The sequence below is a fragment of the Strix uralensis genome, chromosome 2, assembly GCF_047716275.1.
Source record: "Strix uralensis isolate ZFMK-TIS-50842 chromosome 2, bStrUra1, whole genome shotgun sequence".
Classification (NCBI taxonomy): Eukaryota; Metazoa; Chordata; class Aves; order Strigiformes; family Strigidae; genus Strix; species Strix uralensis.
In genome coordinates this window covers 123,469,943-123,489,142 of record NC_133973.1, presented here as the reverse complement: position 1 = coordinate 123,489,142, position 19,200 = coordinate 123,469,943, and the positions used below count along the sequence as shown (strand labels likewise).

The window sequence follows — 19,200 nt, the reverse complement described above, 5'->3', positions numbered from 1 at the left end:
AGAAAGTTTTTGAGGGAAGGTGTGGGGGAAATGGATATGTAGGTCAGGAGGCCCAGAGCTGAGTGGGAGGGGACGAAGAGTTTGCCTTACTGAACCAGCCTTATGATTACTATGACGTTAATGTAATCAGCTTGCTTGCTTTGAGACTTCTTCTGTTCTTCTCTGCTCTAAGAAGTCTGGAGGTTGGAGTTTAGTTGGTCAAGTAAGGAACATGCTGACTTTTCTCAAGTGATGTTCAGCTAGGGAAAAGTTGGAAGCTGCTGCTACCTAAAATAGTTAACATGTTAACAACTCCATGTGAACATTAACTATGCATTGCATGGTATGCTTAAGCAGTCTTGAGGAATTGATAATGCTGTCCTTGTGCTCAGAATTGGAGGTACTTTTAAAATTGCTTCTTCCACAGTCCATTCATGTATCCCATATCCAGATATGTTTGGAAAAACTGATGAACGTTATTTCAGTGTGTTCCTACAGTTAACTGCAAAAATGGTTCTGCAATGCAGTGAGACAACTTTTTTCCTTCTGTTTCTTCTACACTCAAATAGCCTATAGAAACAAAGGCTATAAAATATGTACCTTAGGTAGACATTTTTTAAGTTCATGGATTTTTATAGGAGTGAAATGTAAATAAACGAATGTGTTATGGGTGCAGTGGTGTTTTCCCAGTTTCCACTGTTCCCAGAACTGAGTTGAGCAAATATAACAAATCAGATAGAGGGGAGGAGTAGCACATGCTGGTACTGTAATTTAAACATATAGTCTGTGAAGCAGTACTGTGCAGTGTTTTTACATCTGTATTATCTTTACCTGCTTTCATTGCAAAATTGACCAGCAGAGAAGTGAAAAAATGTTTTTCAGTATGAAGGTTTATGTATAGCTGGGTGTGTGTATATATATATATGTTGTGCCCTGTTTTATAAATAAATAGGCTAAAAAAGGAAATAAAGAAGTCTGCCTGTATGTGGCATGCTTCTCAGTAGAGCTGAATATTGGGAAACACATGTAACCACAGACGCAGTGTGCTTAATAGTACCTGTATTAAATGAGCTGTATTATGGAAACTAACTCAGCAGTGACACCAGTTTAATTAACGCTGTAGTAACGGGGGTTTCCTGTACACAAGGGAAAACTGGCAGTAACTGCCACATGGAGACAAAGTAGAGCTTTGTTTACTGTTATATTTTTGTACAAGTAACATTACTGCCTATTTTGTGACCCTGTTACAATGTGTCTGTAACTCTGACATGGAATTGTTTGTGTGCATGTTTAGAGAGGGTAAAATATACATATCTCAAAACAAAACTTTTTTAAAAGCCACTTGATGATACCTTCTACCTTATAATAGAAAGTTCCTTCTTAGAATGTGATAAATAATTCTACGTACATAATTATTTTGGTGACTACTGCCCCTTTTTATGATGTTCTGAATTTGTATCTATTCATTCTCACTTGTTTGAAATGATGAAGTAGTTACAAAAGTCAGTATTTTGAGGAAAAATACCAACTTTTTTAACATCAAAGAACATGTTAAAAACATAATAATTTAGTGGAGCACATTTTTATTAATTGGAGACAAGGTTTTTGATAGTAAGTTTCTAGGCATAGCAATCAGTTGCTTAGGGCAGGGAGGAAATAATATTTTGTTTTGTTTGTCCAGTTTGACCTATGATGAGGTTTTAATTTATGACCAGGGCTCTTGGATGTTGTGGTCATGCAAATATATAAACAAAGTTTGGGATTCATCTAGTGTCACTGTATTTGACCTAGTTATCTTACATTCCCTTCTTGAAGGAGAAAATAGACCTAATTCACCTTCATTATGTTCCTTAAATTGATCAAATGAATTACATCGTAACAGTGCTTATGTAGGTTACTTTCTCATTGGTGGAGAGCAGGGTGCCAAGGTCAGATGTCAGTGTCCACGAAGATGCTAGTGTTGAGGTGACAAATCTGAATTATTTATCCCTTTAGAATGTCTAAAATAATGCAGTACCAGCTCCTCAACTTGAATATACTTTAAAATAAGAGAAACTCTGAATTGGGAACAGTTGCTACACAATTATTATTTAATCCCAACAAAAATATGGAAAATTTACAGCCTGATTGATAGTTCAATACATTGATCCGCATACAAAACACAATGCAAAACATGGGTACAAAGTATAGGTATGAGTTGGAGTACTTAGTTTTTAACTCAGATCACCATTTATATTGCAGATTTAAATGTGGTTTTGCTGAAGTAAATGAAAATGGGCATTCCATGTAATCCAGAAAAAAGTAATTTTAAGGATTATTAATGTAAGGAAAGAATGGTACCAAGTTAATGGTGTATTGGATTCTGATTGCTAACAGTACTATTTGAATATGAGTATTAATTGATACCAGTTCTAAATGAATCGATAACAAACTCTGTTGTCAACGCTCAGTGTGTATTGGTAGTTTTGTCCACATGTACTTCTTGAATCAGTGGTGCTTAATGGCATCAAGATAACATTGATGCTTGTTGTGAATAGCCTGCATTTGTTATTTATTAGCAAAACATTCTAATCACATACTCAAAAGGTGGCGTAATCATTCATTACACTTTTGTATTTTTATTGAATACTTTTGTGAATGACAGTGCTGAATGTACTTTTCATTTTTTTCAAAAAAGATTAATCTAAGCTCCCAAAGTTTTGTAATTAGGTTCTGCAGAGGACTAGCTGAGTTAGTTGACAGTCCAGCTGTCCTCATCTTTTCACATGAAGTTGAAAGGCAGCACATCACTTTCATATCACTGCTCTAGTATGACTGGTTACTTAAATTACCACGGAGAGATTGTTCAGTTGTCAGTGGTGAGGGGATCAAATAGTCCATCAAATAATCTGAGGATGTGATCTATGTACAGAAAGTTTGGGAAGACTAGTGATTACTCACTAACCAGTTCATTACAACTCCCTAGGCACTGAATATGAACTCATCATGCCAAGTTACTGGACTGTGCTTTAGATTCCAGACATAACTGGCTTGGTTTGAAAGACTCCAAAGTCACATTTAAAAATGACAAGTAACTAATCAATGGGAAAAGAAAGAGAATGTGTTCAAGGGTACAACATCTAGTTATGGTACAGCAGTCTAGATTACAATATTCATGTTGAGCCTTATCTCACCCTTGCTTTAGCTCTGATCACTACAGCTGTTTGTTGGGAAAGTGGTGGTGGCCAGAGTAAGGGTTTGAGAATCTGACATACCATGATGCTTGGAAAGAATCCGAACAGTTCTTGCTTGGTTTTGAATGTGGCTGTTGTTGGCAGGCTTAACCTTTTGTTGTTAAACTTTCTGTGCTAGCAGGTCATTGTTGTGAATGCCTGACTGTCCTAACTCCCGCTTTGTTTTGTCTTAGTCACATTGATCAAACAACAACATGGCAAGATCCTAGGAAGGCCATGCTTTCCCAGATGAATGTTACAGCTCCCACCAGTCCTTCCGTGCAGCAGAACATCATGAACTCGGCATCAGGTAAGCAAAATTTGTATTTATGGAAAAGATCATACAAATCAAGATACCGATAGCAATTTTAATTGGGGGGTGGGGGGTGTGTGTGTGTGTGTGTACAAATCTCACAGTTGTCCTTCTAGTTATCCTGGTTTTAAACTTTAAATTTGTTGATGTGTGATGCATCAAGCAAGAGGCTGATGCTTGAGGTAAGAGAATTTGTGTAATATTTATGATGTCAACAGAAAATATCCTGTAGTTATTTGGTTTGTGTTTTTATTTTTTCCAATGGATGACTCAAAACATTTGAAGGAGCAGAATTTTTGTCTAATTTCTTCTGACTGAAAATGCTGTTAAATTGATGAAGACCAGAATTTCCATTAAATTAGTGTCAATTTACATTAAAGCTGTTGTGCTTCTGCAGTATTCTTCTGCCTCCTCTTGCTCACTTACTAAACTTGGTATACTCCGCATTCATTTACATTTCCTACATTTGTTAAGAACATCTCGTTTTTTTCCTGTCTTCCCTAAATGAGTAAAGCCAACACCTGGAATATCTTGTTTAGAAGCAGAGATGTTTTGGTTTACCTCTTATTTTCCTATCATTTCCAAAATCTTGTATCATGACGATTATTACTGTAGCTGAGGAAGACTGATATCTTTTCCTGGAATATAGAATTGTTTTTCAGCTGGTGGGGGGACTGTCACTAGACAGCAGAAAAGTAGGCTTGTTCTTGATATAGCATCTGCTGTATGCTTTCAGAGCTCTCTTGTCCAGATGATGCAGAGAGAAAGCAGACAAATTTGGTGCCATATTAGTTTCACTGTTTCACTCTTCCCTGTGCTTTGTCACCTTCTGTCTGTCCCTGTGGTTCATGTTTTATTTATTTTCTCACAGTCTGATTGTATTTTGTATATGTCTGCTGTTCCTGTATTTCACAAAGGTTATTCTCTGGTGCTGCTTTTTGTTGTCCGTTTAGACAGCTTTGTTTCATGCTGCAATTCATATGCTGCAGACAATACCAAAAGATTAACAGGCGTGACCAAACTGTGCTGTTCATGACTGAGTATTAGAGGGGAAGCTAATCAAACTTTTTGCTGGCTAGGCCAGGAGGTTGGGTTATCCTGAAACTAATGAGAGTCCTGTTCGTGTTCAGGAAGTCATGATTCAGAGCAATTAAGGTCTCAGACTCTGATGTGAAAATACAATATCTGTGATTATTTTTTCTGTAAATATATCCCAGGAAACCTGCAGTAATAGAGATGACGTTTTTACAGGGACACTTCTGAAAGAACAGAGAATAGGAGAAAGGAAGCAATTCCCTTGGTCGTATCTTGCCTTCTGGCTTATCTAATTTTTGCTAAAACTAGACGCTTGTTGTTTGAATATTGACATAAATTCTGTATTTTAAGATAACTCCTCAAACCTTCCACTGTACCAAGAATTAACAGGAAAAATATTGACAGTGAAGTAGGATTCATTTTATGTACTTAGAAATGAGGGGTCCTTAGCAAAAAAATAAACTGATTAGTTGTAAGGGGTAAAAATCTCAAAGAAAATCTAGCAGTCAGTACACAAGCGTTATTTTTTTTTTAAAATCAAGAATTTACGTGTGATTGATGTAAATGTGTGAGCAAGTATTTCTGCATAGATATTGTTGTTCATGCAACAGAGTTATGTTTAAGTGGGTTGTCTTGTGACTGGAGAAAGCACTTAGATTACAAGTTCATTGAACATTTATTTTTAATTTCACAGATGATACTGTATTAAATATGGACTGAAAGTCTTGTAAAGTTTTTTTACCCTAGTGCTCTGAATTTGATAAAGTGCATGAAGAAATCAGAACTTCTGTGTATATTGAATTACGTGTTTATGTGACAATGCCTTTTTTAAGCTTAAATCAGTTGAGCTAGTATGACTTGGAACTGGCTCTTTGGATGCACCTGCTTACCCTTAACTTACTTGCATTTAACAAAAGTCTGTTTTGAATTAAATAATACTGAACCTGCATTTATTGGATATGATCCTGTTCCTGATACCTGATTTGGCAAATCTTTATGTACTAACTTTAAATTTTTTTGTTGTTGTTGTTTTAAACTATGTTGTTGTATATTTGTTTTAACTAAAGTCTCTTATATCTGATTCTGTTACTTTTAACTACTGAGTTCATGGTAACTTATGCTTCCTTGGTGGCCTTGTAAAGAATCTTGGAGAGAAATGGAAAAATCAAGTAACTATGTACCACTTTAGCACAGTGGAACTTAAATCTGAGTGCTAATGTCATAAATATAAGACTACTTAATGTTCTAATTTGGATATTCATCCTCAAAAACTGGGAAGTAAAGTTGAGACCTTTAAGACAGAAGTTCCCTGTTATGAAATGTTGCTGACAATGAAACCTGCTCTAGTGCTTTGAGAGCCTTTCATGGAAGACACTGGGAAAAACCAAGTGTAAGTATTATGACAGCTGGAGGTCACTGGCTTGCAAAAAAATGTCGGAAATGCCACAAGAGAGAATGTTTTCCTTTCTGTACGTTCATCCTTGTATACCACTCATTAATCGTAGCCCTTAATCAGAAGTTACTGTCCCAGGTTTTAGTGTATTTGATTACCGACTACCATAGGAGCATGTGAGTAAAGTTGCTGTGATAAAACGCAAGAAGATTTTTAGGAGCTGTCTTGAAAGCCATTAGAAGCTTTAGCCATTTAGCCAGAATTAGAATTCTAGCTAGAATTAAGAACAGGAAAACAATCTGAAGAGGGAGAGAGAGAACAGAACTTGGAAAGCTGCTGTCTGCATATTGAAGATAAACCTATTGTCTTTTCTGGATAAATAGGGTAAGTGGAGCTCAGGAAAAATGGAAGAAAGCAAAACTAGAAGGTGTGGTAAAGGTGAAGGCAAGTCAGAAGAATGTTTAAAAAAAAAAAGGGAAGATGTAGTTTAGCATGAGGTTGTTTTTCTTAAGAAATCTCACCTCTTGAGGCAGCTAAGACTGAATGAGAATCCAGGTATGTTGCTGCAAGTTACGTTTCTTTAAGGAATAGGCATCTGAACCAGCTTCATCTATTCCTGGCATGATTTTGTGAATTTTATGTGTGTTAGTTAGCATACATCCTTTACAGGAGGGCATCAGTATGTGAAAATTGAGACATTTTTTTCCCCTTCTTTTGGTTCTTTGATATTTTTTTTGTCTCAGTGGTGCTGAACTTAGCTTGCTACATGTAATCAACTAAGATGGTTTGGGCCATATACGTGCAGAGAAACATAGTGCTTTTCTAGATGACATTTGTTGGTTAATCTTCTGTGAAATAGGATTGCACCTTCACAGCAGTAATGGAAAGAAAACAAGCCTGTTACTTCTAAATACGCAACGTGTATAAAAATTAGTCTTGACTGTTCTGATTCTGTGTGTGTTTCTAACAACTTTTTCCCTAAAGGTATTACAGGGTAAACATATGTTCTTCTGTCTTGATTTTAAAAAAAAAAAAAAAAAGGTAGTAATAGTATGTTGTGCTTCTGAGGAACCTTTCCTATACATTTCTTACTGAGGTAAAGTTATAAATTTGAAAGTAAACAATGCCTGTCCTACAATTAGAGTTGATATAACAGATGGGATACTAATTGTGTTTATATACTTCCATTCTCCAGATACTTTTTCTTCCTGAATCAAGCTTGACAGCACTGCTTACTTTGCTTGCGCATAGACATTAGACAATCAGCTTTGGAGCAGATTACCTGTCTTTTGTTCTCTTTTGTCTTCCCTCTTACATTGCAGTTTTGAATTGGGCTCCCGGTGAAAGTTTGTAGACCTAGTGTAATTCCGTTGCCTCTTAGGGTAAGGCTGTAGTGCCATGTTAAAGGTTGGTAGGAAAATGGACACTCAAATTCCTAACTCTTGAGGGTTTTTTCCCCCTTGGCGGGATGGGAGGGTAGGGAGAACTATGCCAATAACTAAAACAAGTTGTAGCTCTTGTCTTAGGTTCTTGCTCTGCAACTTCAGTTGCAGATTTCTCTTCTATGTAACCAGTCATACTACAAATTCTGCTTTGTGTACAGTCAACACTACATATGATCTGTTGTGAAACTCGAGTTTCTAAGTATCTGCATAACAGTAATGTTCATTTCTTTCTTCATCTGCAAAAAATACCCCTTTTTTAATAGTGTCCTTTTGTAAGTTTTATTGATTTGACAGAATAAAGGTGGACTTTAGGTAAATTCTGTAGACTTTGATGTAATTTCAAAAAGTTTTAGAATCACAATGACAGTGATTGAAGGGAAAAATTTCAACTTTCACAGAGAAAGATTAGGAAGGTTCTTAGAGATCAGTATTTGAATTAGTTGAAGGTGATTCCTGCGGTTGAACATAGGTGTTCCAGTTCCTGGGTTGTCCATGCATATTCTTTTAATATCTAGATACAGATGCCCTCTAATATACATTAACATTTTTGTAAAATACTTCTTTATTTATATTTATTTTACAGTTAAATATCAGAAACTGTAGGGACTTGCAAGATCTACTTTGTATCCCAACATATCTTGAATCTCTACTACATTTTTGCTTTTGTTACTCTTCCTGTTGCTCTCGCTCTGCCAGCAGCGAGCTCTGCTTTGCGTTCAAGGCTCTGTGTTTCATGGCAAAAATGGTATACTGAGAAAGTAAAAACTCACAAAAAATGGAGACATGCACCAAATAGAGACACGCACACTGACTTTTGAAATTACATGTATTTATGTTAAGTTACACCATTATATAAATATTTAGTTACAGAGGTATACCTTACCAGTAGTTCTGTAAGGATGGCTTACATTTGGAAAATGGAATCTAATTTTTCGATAAGTTTGTCTTTAAAACTACCACAATAAATGGTGAGTTCCCTAGAAGAGTTGTTTCTCCCTGTGCAAATAATTTCACAGAATTGTAAGTTAATGGTTGTGATTGTGTTCAGTTGACCTAGGAGGCACCAAACAGAACTAATAGGAAGGAGACTGTGCCACAGGGATATTATTGGTGCTAAATGTTTATAAAGGTTCAAGGGGAGACTGGACAAGTACTTGAAAGAGAGTTACTTTGGCACCTAGTAAATTGACAGAATCTGGCTCAAGAAATCACCTGAGGTACTTGGAAGCCAAGTGACTTCATAGCCACTATGCTTTTTGGTTTATATGTGTATTCAGTGCTTTATTTAAAAGTTTATAGAGTGTGACAGTCAGTAGGCGGGCTGCTTTCAGCAACAAGATCTGTCCATCACACCAGGCCAGGTGCCTGGGCTAAATGGACTTTTGGTTAGACCCAGCATGGCTGGTTTTTTACAATGTGGGCTACCGTAACTATGGAAAGAGCAGCAGTATAGAGCTTATATAACTCAAGTCACTTATAAACTAATGCTGGGAATTCTGTTCCTATTGAGTCTTTTAGGGGAAAAGGGACATATATTTACACGGGAATTTTCCTAGGTGCTCTGAGTGAATGTCTGCTATTCTTCACCATGGTCTTCCATTTTCCTTTGTTACTTGCCTCTAACGCAGAGTTTGTCAGCCAGCCAGTTACAAAATCAGACTTGACGGTCTTCTGGTTTCATAGCTGCTCACAAACCCAAATAGGAATTACATACAGAAAGCAGTACTAATCAGTTTTTGAACTACTATTTCAACACATAGAGATGACAGCAGAAACATGAGAGCAGTTTACTGCCCAAGGAAGAAAGCAACATCATGCTTAATGCCAAAAGTTTCTAGAGAGAAAGTTCTGTTTCTGCAGCCATTGATGGCACTTAGCAAGGAAGACTTGCTATGACAGCCAGGTGAGCAGATGGACCTTTCCTGTCCTGTCTACAGCCGTGCATTTTATTTAGAAAGAGAACCTTTCCCGTGTCTGTCTCTAGTAAGCTAGTACTCATCAGATCACTGAATGTCATTCACTCACCGCCAGGTAGGTGGACTGATCAGCTCCTGGCATCCTGCTTCAAAGACATTTTGTTCTTATTTACTACAAAGAAACGTGCTGGACCAGTACACACTTTAGTCAATGTTCAGCAAGACTGACACCCCAAGGCTAGTTTTGTTTTTCCTGGAGCCAGCTGGGATTTTGACTTTGCAGTTCAAAAGAGAATTTCTTGCTGAGTTTGATCTCTGAGGGATGTGTGGCTTAGAAGGACTCAGAGGAGAATAGTAGCGAGAAGGTCTGCCCATGTAGGTAGCATGTTGACTTGGCAATCAAAGAACATTTTCGGTCTTTGGCTTCTGCACTTGGATGATGTGGGGAATGTCGCTGTGCTCCCATGCCCCAGTTTTATAAAATAGCATCTTGCTGATTAGCTGGCTGGTCTTTGGGTATGGTAACAAAGTACAGGGTTCTTTGCACTTAAGCTTTCAATTCTGCATTGAAGTCCTGTTATACTATATGTTAAGATTTATTAATGTTTTGCAGTCTTGTCACTCTTTCTTGCCTGTTCTGTTTATTAGTCTCTGATAAAAGCTGAGGTACTCTTGTATGCAGCATTTCAAGCTTGTGAGCGTTAAGGATGGGAAGGAAATGTCCAACAGTTAGAACACCATTTTTCCTCACTCAAAAACCTGTAGCTCTAATGGTGGAGTAGTGAGGTTGCTAGAGAAAGGCATAGTTTTCTGAGCCACAATGAAAGAGTTTAAATTAGAAATGTAATTTGCAGGAGATCTTCAAAGACCGCAGTAAGAAATTCTTGTCCTGTTTATGCCTTGGGATATTACTGGAATGCAATCGAATGATTATTTTACTCTTTTTGACATTTCTCCAAGAACATCTTTTGAGAACAAATCTGTCCTTCCCCCCACTCTCTCCTCCCAGCTTTAGACAAAGATTCTTCAACAGAACCATGGCATTAGGACAAAGTGACAGGCAAAGAGCTAAGTAGTTTGAACATAGATGTAGTACATACTTCAGGCATTTATCAGATATACACACATTTTTGTGTGTATATCTGAATCTCATGTGTGAAATTATGATGTTTCTGCATACTTACAGAATGGTCTATTAGTTCAAGTCTTACCAGCCAAATGGCTTTTCCTAGGGTATTACACTGAGGAAGAGTGGAAGGAGGGGTTGAAATATGATGGCTTCCTGCAGCAGGTCTTGTTCTAATTTCTTTTACATTCTTAACATTTGTAGTGGATCTTTTGCTATATTATCTTAGGATTGTACTTAAATCTAAAGAAATACAGGCAAGATCCTCCTGTATCTAATTTAGATAATTTTAAAAGTCCATTTCTATGTGAGTATAAGAATTAAAAAACATACATTTGTAAAGTACCTACTAGATAAGATGAGATGAATGTAACTTTTAAGAATAGTTTTCAGTCTAAGCAAAATATAGATGAATGTACTTGATCATATAGAGATGGGAATGAGTGATTTATGAACTGTATAGCGATGAAAGGTGGTTTTCTCAAAAGCTATTTGGAACATAAAGGAAACACACCTCAAAACTCTGCATTCGGACATTAGCTGTGGTCTCCAGAACGGCATCACCTACCTTCCTTATACCCTTTCCTAAATGTAGGTTTCCCTGCCTGTGCCTTCCTGCTCATAGAGGAGTAGCACTGCTGTTTGTAGCACTGTGTCTATGTCTGCTCCTGGTGTTTTCTTACCTTTGCTTATTCATTGCTTGTTTGCCTCCTGTTCTTCAGGTTCGTGTTTGTGCTTGCTTAAGCCTTTAATGCTTTCACAGGAAGTTATGGTATGAAGTAAAGGGAAAATGAGTTTTGTTACTTTTTTTAATTGTTCGTGAAAGATCGAGGAATATTTCGGGATCTCATCAGTGTTACCTTGTTGCTGTTGCTGACCCTTGATCACTAGATGAACTTTCCCATGAGAGGTAGAATATCTCTATGCTTATACTTTTTCCTGGTGCTCATGCTGGTTTCATTCTGGCAGGCTTGACTTATTGCTGGTTTTGTACTATAATGCTATAGCAAAAGGGAGCGTCAAAAGCATATGAAAGGATGCAAACAAGTTATAAAATTAAACTCCAAATCCTAAATCAAATTGATAGAAGTGTTTTCTGTTCTTTGATTTCCCACCTGCCATTTCTTTGCCCTAATCCCAGAAATGTTAGACATGAGCTTGAAACTATTCTGTTTCATGTACTGTTATATATGTAAAATGTTGGAATTTTTTTTAGATCAATTTCAGCTGGAGCAAACAAGAGCCCGCCATCAACTCCTTCCTTCTATATTGCAGGCCCACTCCCCGATGGATGGGAACAAGCTATGACCCAGGATGGAGAAATTTACTACATAAACCATAAGAACAAGACCACATCTTGGCTAGACCCAAGGCTTGACCCACGCTTTGGTAAAAGTTCATCTCACTTCAGAATTTTTGATTCGCTTCAGTTCACTCAGCTTTAATTTTGCAGACATATTTTGAAAACTTTTTATAGTACGATTAAAATATAACTTAATTTGAATTATAGAGACCTTATTTAAATCATTATTAAAAAAGTTAGCATATATCCTTTAGGAGCGTATGTTACCAAAGCTTCTAATGTTAGGGGTTGGTATTTTGCCACATGATCCATGAAGTTCCCAAAATTGGTGGCATTCAGAAATTACTTACTAAGAGACAGTTTCAGCCAAGCTCACTCTTCCCTTTAAAATTACAAAACTTTACCACAGAAGAATCTTTTAATTCCCAAACAAATATTTACTTTCCTTTGTGCTATCTTAAAGGGGGCACTGTCAAATAATATTTTATGATGTTTAAATACACTTGAAACATATACCAGCTTATAATTCCAGCTTGTCACAGTGATGATCATGACAAAACTTCCTGTTTAAAACAATGTGGAGAGAAATGTTTAGTTTTGTTGTTTCTACTTTAATAGTGGGGTAAAGACTATGTAATATTGGAAATAGAAGTAGTAACTTAAATTAGGGACCACAAGGTCTAGATGTAAAAATTTAACAAAATAGAACCAATAACTCATTTTTGTAATGTTTTTGATCTATATGAAGAGCAGAGCTGCATACATTTCAATACAGTATTGGCACTGATGACTATGAATAGCAATAGCATATACTATTAGGAGACTCTAAACTAGTTTCTTAGATTGTCCAAGTGATTGTTCTGATATATTTAAGGTGGTATTACAACTTCACTTTTTGTATAAAGCCATGACCTGTGTGTGTAAGCTTTATTAGCTGTATTAATTTGGCCTTGATTTGTTTTCCCAGTAATTTACTATTTTCACCTCCTTGGGATTTTAGTTATTTTTCCAGAGCTGTGGAAAAAACAGTAGGGGTAAAAAAAAGAAGAGATCATTGTGGTTTTCAGACTTTAGTTTTGGACTTGGTGCAACTAAATGAAAACAGTGTGCAGATCACTGAGTAGGTCAGGCTGAGGGGATACAAAGCCTTTGAAGCTTTACAGGGGTTGACCTAACAACAACTGTGGGCCCCTTTTGGGAGAGGCATTAACTCCATGAATGCCATATAAACACAGAGCTGCAAAACTCAACAGTCGGTGTCCTGTTTTGTTTTTCTGAAATGGCTGTTAGAAATTTCAGCATTTTTGTTCTGTAGGCTTGAGTGCTTACTTTAAACATCCGTTTGCTCTTACTGCTCTCCCCAACACCAGATTGTCACACTTTGTTTATAAACTGCTCACAAGTTTGTAGACAGGTTGAACCACTGTGCAACTTGAGCCCAAAGGTGGGGCGTATACTGAAGGTTGTCAACTTGGCAAATGTCCATGCTGGCTTTAACACCAGCCAGAGTTGCAGACCTGCTTGTGTGTTGCAAGAGGAGTGTGTGGGTAATTTGCAACTTCACAATTACTTACTATGTGAATAAGGCTGAAAAGGAAGCAGTGATTTTGAAAATCAGTGTTGCCTTTTGCAGTTAAAAGAGGCAAGTCAATTATATTTACTTAAGTAATCTGTATTTTTATTTTCTTTGTATTACTTTATAGTTTCCAACGATGAGCAGGAATTAAAAAGCAGTGTGGAAAATGCTTTAATTGACAGAGGTTGTGAGTGAGATGAATCTTGTTTCTCAGAACTATTTTGTACTCTTGTAAATAGTATGGTCTAACTATAAGGGCAAAAGATACTTGTCCTGTGCATACTGAGACTCCATCAAATGTTAAGACTGTGCAGTTAAACTGAAAGAAGTTAGAAATGTCCAAAAGACTGCATAAGGGTTTCTTGCTGCATAGCTTCCCTTTTTGGGCCCACTGCGTATGTGTATCCCAGACAGGCTTGAGTACATGCCAAGGCTCTTTATTTTGTGGTCGGACTTTTAATCTGTTCCAGACCTTTTCAGTCAAAGAGCTCAAGTGTAACTGAAAGGGGCAGGAAAGGAAAAAAAAAAAGCATGTGGGCTCTTCTGATCTAGAGTGATGGCAAATAGAGACAAGCTGCTAGCTGCTGTTGAGCTTGAAGGAGTTTTCCTTGAAATCTTACGCATTGTATTGTGGTTTATGTTTTTATCATTTGAGCCAAGAAAATACAAAATCTTATTCCTGTTGCTTTCTCACTTGTTGACCTCCTTAAGTCACTCCAGAAAGAAAAAAATCTGTTTGACAGAACTTACTGAGCCTTGCATTTATTTATCATGTGGAGATCCTCAACAAATATGTGCTGTGACCCTAAATAGCATGTGAATGACTCAGAAGTTTACCTTTCTGTGCTTAATATAGGTTGAAAATCCTGTTGGGTTTTTCCCCCCCGAGGTTCACCATACTCTTTTGTATCCCTGTGTTTTAATATAAAGGCTTGGTTTTCACTGGTTTTTGACTACTAACACTCTCAGAAGCAATCCTAGGTGAATTCATCTTTGTAATGTTGAAGCTTTTGATTATTACAGTAATACTAATGTTGATTGACAATGAAGGAGAAATTAATTTCTTCCTTGATACTGCCACTTTCACCAATCTGAAGAACTATTGAAAACAATAGAGCTATTGAATGGTATGTGCAAACATACTCTTCTATTCCAGTATTCAGAAACAGGAGGTTTGAAGAGTCTTTGCCGTTATTGCTTCTGAATTCCCAGCTTCCAGGGAGACAGGCCTTCTGTATCTATATGTTCCTCATCAGATGGAAGCTTTGCATTCATCTTTGTTTTCTCTAGAAGGTGTGCATATACCTCTTTTTTTGTTTGGTTGGTTGGTTTTTTAGGTTTTTTTGTATTGTTTTGTTTTTTAAAGTAGTGCTGGGAATTTTCCATTAATCTGACTAGAAAAGAGCGAGAAAGGAGGATCAGTTTGAAGAAAATGTTTTAGGTGGACACACACACTGACTGACTTGGTAAGGGGAATTTGGGTATTGCATTCATGCTTTTAAACAGAAAATAAATGATGCAGTTAATATGGATGCTTGGAGCAGGCTTTTAAGACTAATGCATCACATAAGAATCCCTGTCAGAATACCCAGCTGTGGGGTAGGCAGGGTCTAAAACCTGACTGCTCCAAGTGAAGGACAAGAACTTTGTTCCAAGACTCAGATCTAACATCTTTGAAGTGGGCTTGAGGTCTTCAGCTACACCACTTAAACGGCAGTGAAGTCTTGTTGTGGCTCAGATGTTGCTCCTCCATGTCTACATATTTGACTTCAGAACACTCTTCCATTAGGAGAATTCACAAACTTTTAAAATCTAGGAAAACTAAATATCAAAGGAGGGTCTTCTCATGTCAAGCACAGGCAATCGTAAAAGATGACATGGATCAAAGGAATGGGGATGGGAGGGGGAGGTCCTTAGGCCTGTGTCAGCAGGATCCTCATCCAGTGAAGCATCTGGTACAAACATGCTGTCCTACCTTCTTAGTCAAACAGGCCTTTGCAGGCCTTGTAGTAAGGGGCTTCAAATTACTTTTTTTCTTTTTTTAGAAGGTTATTTCTTTAAGGTAATTGGACTGTCAGGTTGAGCTTGTGTTTTGGACTGTTTTATCTTTTACTAGCTTCTGTTATTGTCCATTGGTCATTCTTCACAGATCCTACTGTTTTTCTTAAGCCTTTGAGATAAGTTAATATGTTTTCTTGATAGTCAAAGAATGTCTGGATAGGAAGCAGGTCAGCTATGCATTCTGAGTTGCTGGAGTTGGTGAAGTAGAAAAACATCTGCTTTTTCTATAAAATTAAATTTCCTAGAACCAGTTGAAGTTTGGAATCGTTCAACTTTATTGCTACAAGTTTCCAAGAATTGGCTTTTGCATCAAATACCATTAAATGGATTTTTAACTGCTATTTAAGTTTGAATATGATAGGGCTTGTTTTTGAAATGCAACTTAAAATAATTTGCCTTTTGAGGATACTTGATTTGTTAAATTCAAAGACGGGACAGTGGACTTCAAGTGCGAAAATACCAGAAACTTGCAGTCAATTCCTTGTGTGATTAATGGAAGTCTTGTGTTTAAACAGTAGTACTGCATTAGAGTACTCAGTTCCTGCAGACAGATTTGTCTGGAGTAAAGCAAGATACTGTTTCAGTTTTCTTGTTCTTATATTTCAGACTTCAGTTTAATAGGTTTATTACTAGTGATCATACCAGTGTTACACATGCCCAGTCTTTTTTCTTCTGTTCTTTCAAATGTTGGAGCTGCCATATGGGGTATAAAGCAAAAGATGTGACCTCAGATTGAAGTCATTGCCATGACTTTATTTTTATCTCTCCCACTTAGAGATTATGTTAAATGTTTTTTGACGTTCTGTATGAATTTTGGATGAGGGGGAAGGGAAGGCAAGGCAAGACTGTTTAATATCATTATGGAAAGTGCCATAGGGACTCTGTGTACAGTAGCTGCTTGAACTACACAAGTAGGAAAAGGAATAAAAGTGATGATAAGAGTAGGAATATAGAGAATACATGTCAGAATTTTCTGCTTCCTTTTTTTTGTAATGTAAGAACATTACACCTTTGAAATAATGAAAAGGGCTGGTTCAGAAATACTGAAGTAAAACACACCTACGGATTTCATTGAAACATGTATTTATCATTTCCGTTTTAAAAAAACCCAAACCCAGTCACACAACAAACTTGAAATGCCCTTAAAAGCTTAAACTTTGGAGCATCTGCTAATTTTTAAGCATCGGAAATTAAAGTATTCTGTAGTGTTGCTTTCTTATCCCTTACCTGTCTAGCACTTTGTTTAAGACGTGTTCCTTCAAATTAGTTTATAGGAGCCTTGCCAGAGGCAGATTTGTGGACAAGATAGAACTAAAACCCTAGACTGGAAAACTTTAGGCCTTTTTCTGGTCAAAAAAAAAGCTCAGACCATATGTCTGGTTACAGTGGCGTTCCAGATCTGCCTTCCATTTTTGCGCAAAAGCAGAGCATGGGTCATAGTTGGTTTTGATCTGCAAATGCAATGGCATATCCTCTTTACATGCTCTCTGTAAAACAAAGTTGATTTGCCTCATCTGAAAGGTCTGTTGGTATTAGTTTTTTCACTTCCCTGTCTCTGGTTTTGCAGAACAATTTCAGGGGATCACTTAGGATGGGGAAAAGACTTCTCTATTTTGATATGTGTGTCAGAGAACATGTACAGATGGAGCATCATTGGTTTTCAGTGAACCAGTGACTTGTGTAAAAGTGAGCTTGCTGTGAATCTGCAAAGGCACATGAAATTTCACTGGTAGTCATGTTTTTGTAATAGGGGATGCTGCTCTTATGATAGTGACAGTAAAAGCTTATTAGTTGTTCATCATCATGTGAAAGTGAAATCTTGTTTTGTTCGAAAGCAGGATGTATTTAGACCCTCTTTACTTAAGAGTTCACTGAAGAAATTGTTAAATCTGTCCACAAGAATTGTGTGAGGATGCAGTTATCTATGTAGAATATTTGTATACTAATAAAAAGGGGAAAAAATGCTTTTATTAAGGATTTGTCAGGGCAGTAGGTTTATGTAAGTTTATACCTGCTTTGCACTTTGTTGTTTTCAGAATAATTTAATGCTGTTTGAGAAAGGAGATTTGTTGGTAAAGGTGTCTTTATGCCAGTAAAAATAATGCATAATTCCAGTGTCATGCTGTAACAGCTGTGACAGTGGGAGAAAACTGCAGTCCTAATAAGGGCCATTTTTTTTCCACCATATCCTTCTAACACCGGAGTTTGCATGTCTCCATTAATAAGCATACTACATTAAAAATTGAAGGTGCATCGTTTTGAACACATCATTCATTATCTATGATCTAAATATATATACACACACAATAATTATATACTCTATATCTAATCATATATAATCTAAAATGCTAAGAAATGTCAGCTTTTTTCCTCCTTGAATTCAATCATGTTGAAACACCATATCAGTCTCTTATATACAGAAAACAATTTTGCTCCGTTTCTTGACAGTATACTGTTGATATTTATTTTTTTAAATTACAGTCATTTTTACTGGATTTTGTAATTCCTGTTTAATAATTTTTATGGGTTTATGACAGAGATGAAAAAAAAGATGCAGATGTACCACATGCATATACACAGGGTTTGTTCCCCTCAAATAAATGGAAGGAAACCTGCATTTTAAAAAAAAATTTTCATATTATAAGAAATTATACAAAAGCTTGTCTTTTGGCCTAATTAACCCAGGAAGTATTATGTGTTAATTAAGCAGTGAAACTGTTTGCAGCTAATACCCTTGTGTAGACTCTTTGCTGATTAAACTTTGGTCTAAAATGTGACTAATTTTGATTAAATACATTTTGCTAGATACTCAGTGGACAGACATGGGGCCTTGATGAGCTCAGAGTCCTGCACTTTCTGTAGTCTTTAGTGTTTCATACATACAATTTAAACTTAGATGGCATTAGTTGAAGTTTCTTTTCATAATCTGTCTGATACAGTGTGTCCTACATAGTTCTCCTGTAGTATTGGTACTTACACCATCAGTTCCATTCTGTATGAAGATTTAAAAAGAAAGTCAAATATTTTAAAAATTGTTTAGACTTCCAAAATTAAAATTGATTTCTTTTTAAAGCATGGAAAACGTTTGGTTTTATATGCATGCACTGAGCAGAAGTTTCTTATAGATATTTACGTTACTGCTGAATCTCATTATTTGCTTTTCTGGCTGCCCAGAAGATTTCAGTTCTTCTGAAACTGGCATGCATTGAGTGAAAGTGCTTTACAAATATTGCTGTTGACTTCTATGGGGAAAAAAGTTAGATCCATTTTATTCCAGTTTAGTTTCCAGTGTGTTAAAGAGTCTGTCTGTGGATGCTGTAGAGTCTTAGTGATTGTCAATCAATCCAGCTGTTGCACCTCTGCATTTTAGGATACAGAAAGACTTTTGAAAACAATGGAAGCTTGATCAAAGGAAACAACTGTTTAAATTGATATTTTCATAGCATATATCTTGTTTCAACCAAAAGTCCAACTCAGGAGTGTGTGAATATTTCTTTTTACCTAAGACACTAAGATTTATTTGTACACTTAATACAGCAAAATGAGCCTGGAGAACAGTCTGTTTCAGGTTTCCCTCTTACTCGAAGATCCAGGATTCTCAGATTAATCAGAGACTGAAAACAATGGAATATTTTGTTGTGCTAATTTTTAGGTTTTATAACAGCAGCATTATGAGACTAGAACTGGGATTTCCTTGAAGTAATATAGCAATACATTATAAAGAATGCACTCCAGAAACATGACTTGTATCCTGATTAAACAACAAATTGTTGTACCAAGTCTCTCGAAAAAAGCCACTTGGAACAAGTTTTTATTACTTCCGAGATTCATTCTTTCAAAT

The 19,200-nt window shown here is 36.6% G+C and overlaps 1 protein-coding gene across 8 annotated transcripts in view; it reads left to right on the top strand.

Annotated features, from left to right (window-relative positions):
• Positions 1 to 19,200, top strand: part of YAP1 (Yes1 associated transcriptional regulator) — a 98,497-nt gene that overhangs the window by 51,423 nt on the left and 27,874 nt on the right. For 4 of the 8 annotated variants that reach the window (XM_074860202.1, XM_074860199.1, XM_074860201.1 and 1 more), the window contains exons 3-4: positions 3,386 to 3,501; positions 11,695 to 11,808. In XM_074860202.1, the coding sequence (XP_074716303.1) occupies positions 3,386 to 3,501; positions 11,695 to 11,808 (230 nt within the window). The remainder of the gene's footprint in view (positions 1 to 3,385; positions 3,502 to 11,694; positions 11,809 to 19,200) is intronic. The other 4 variants (XM_074860206.1, XM_074860204.1, XM_074860205.1 and 1 more) reach the window with 1 other exon arrangement.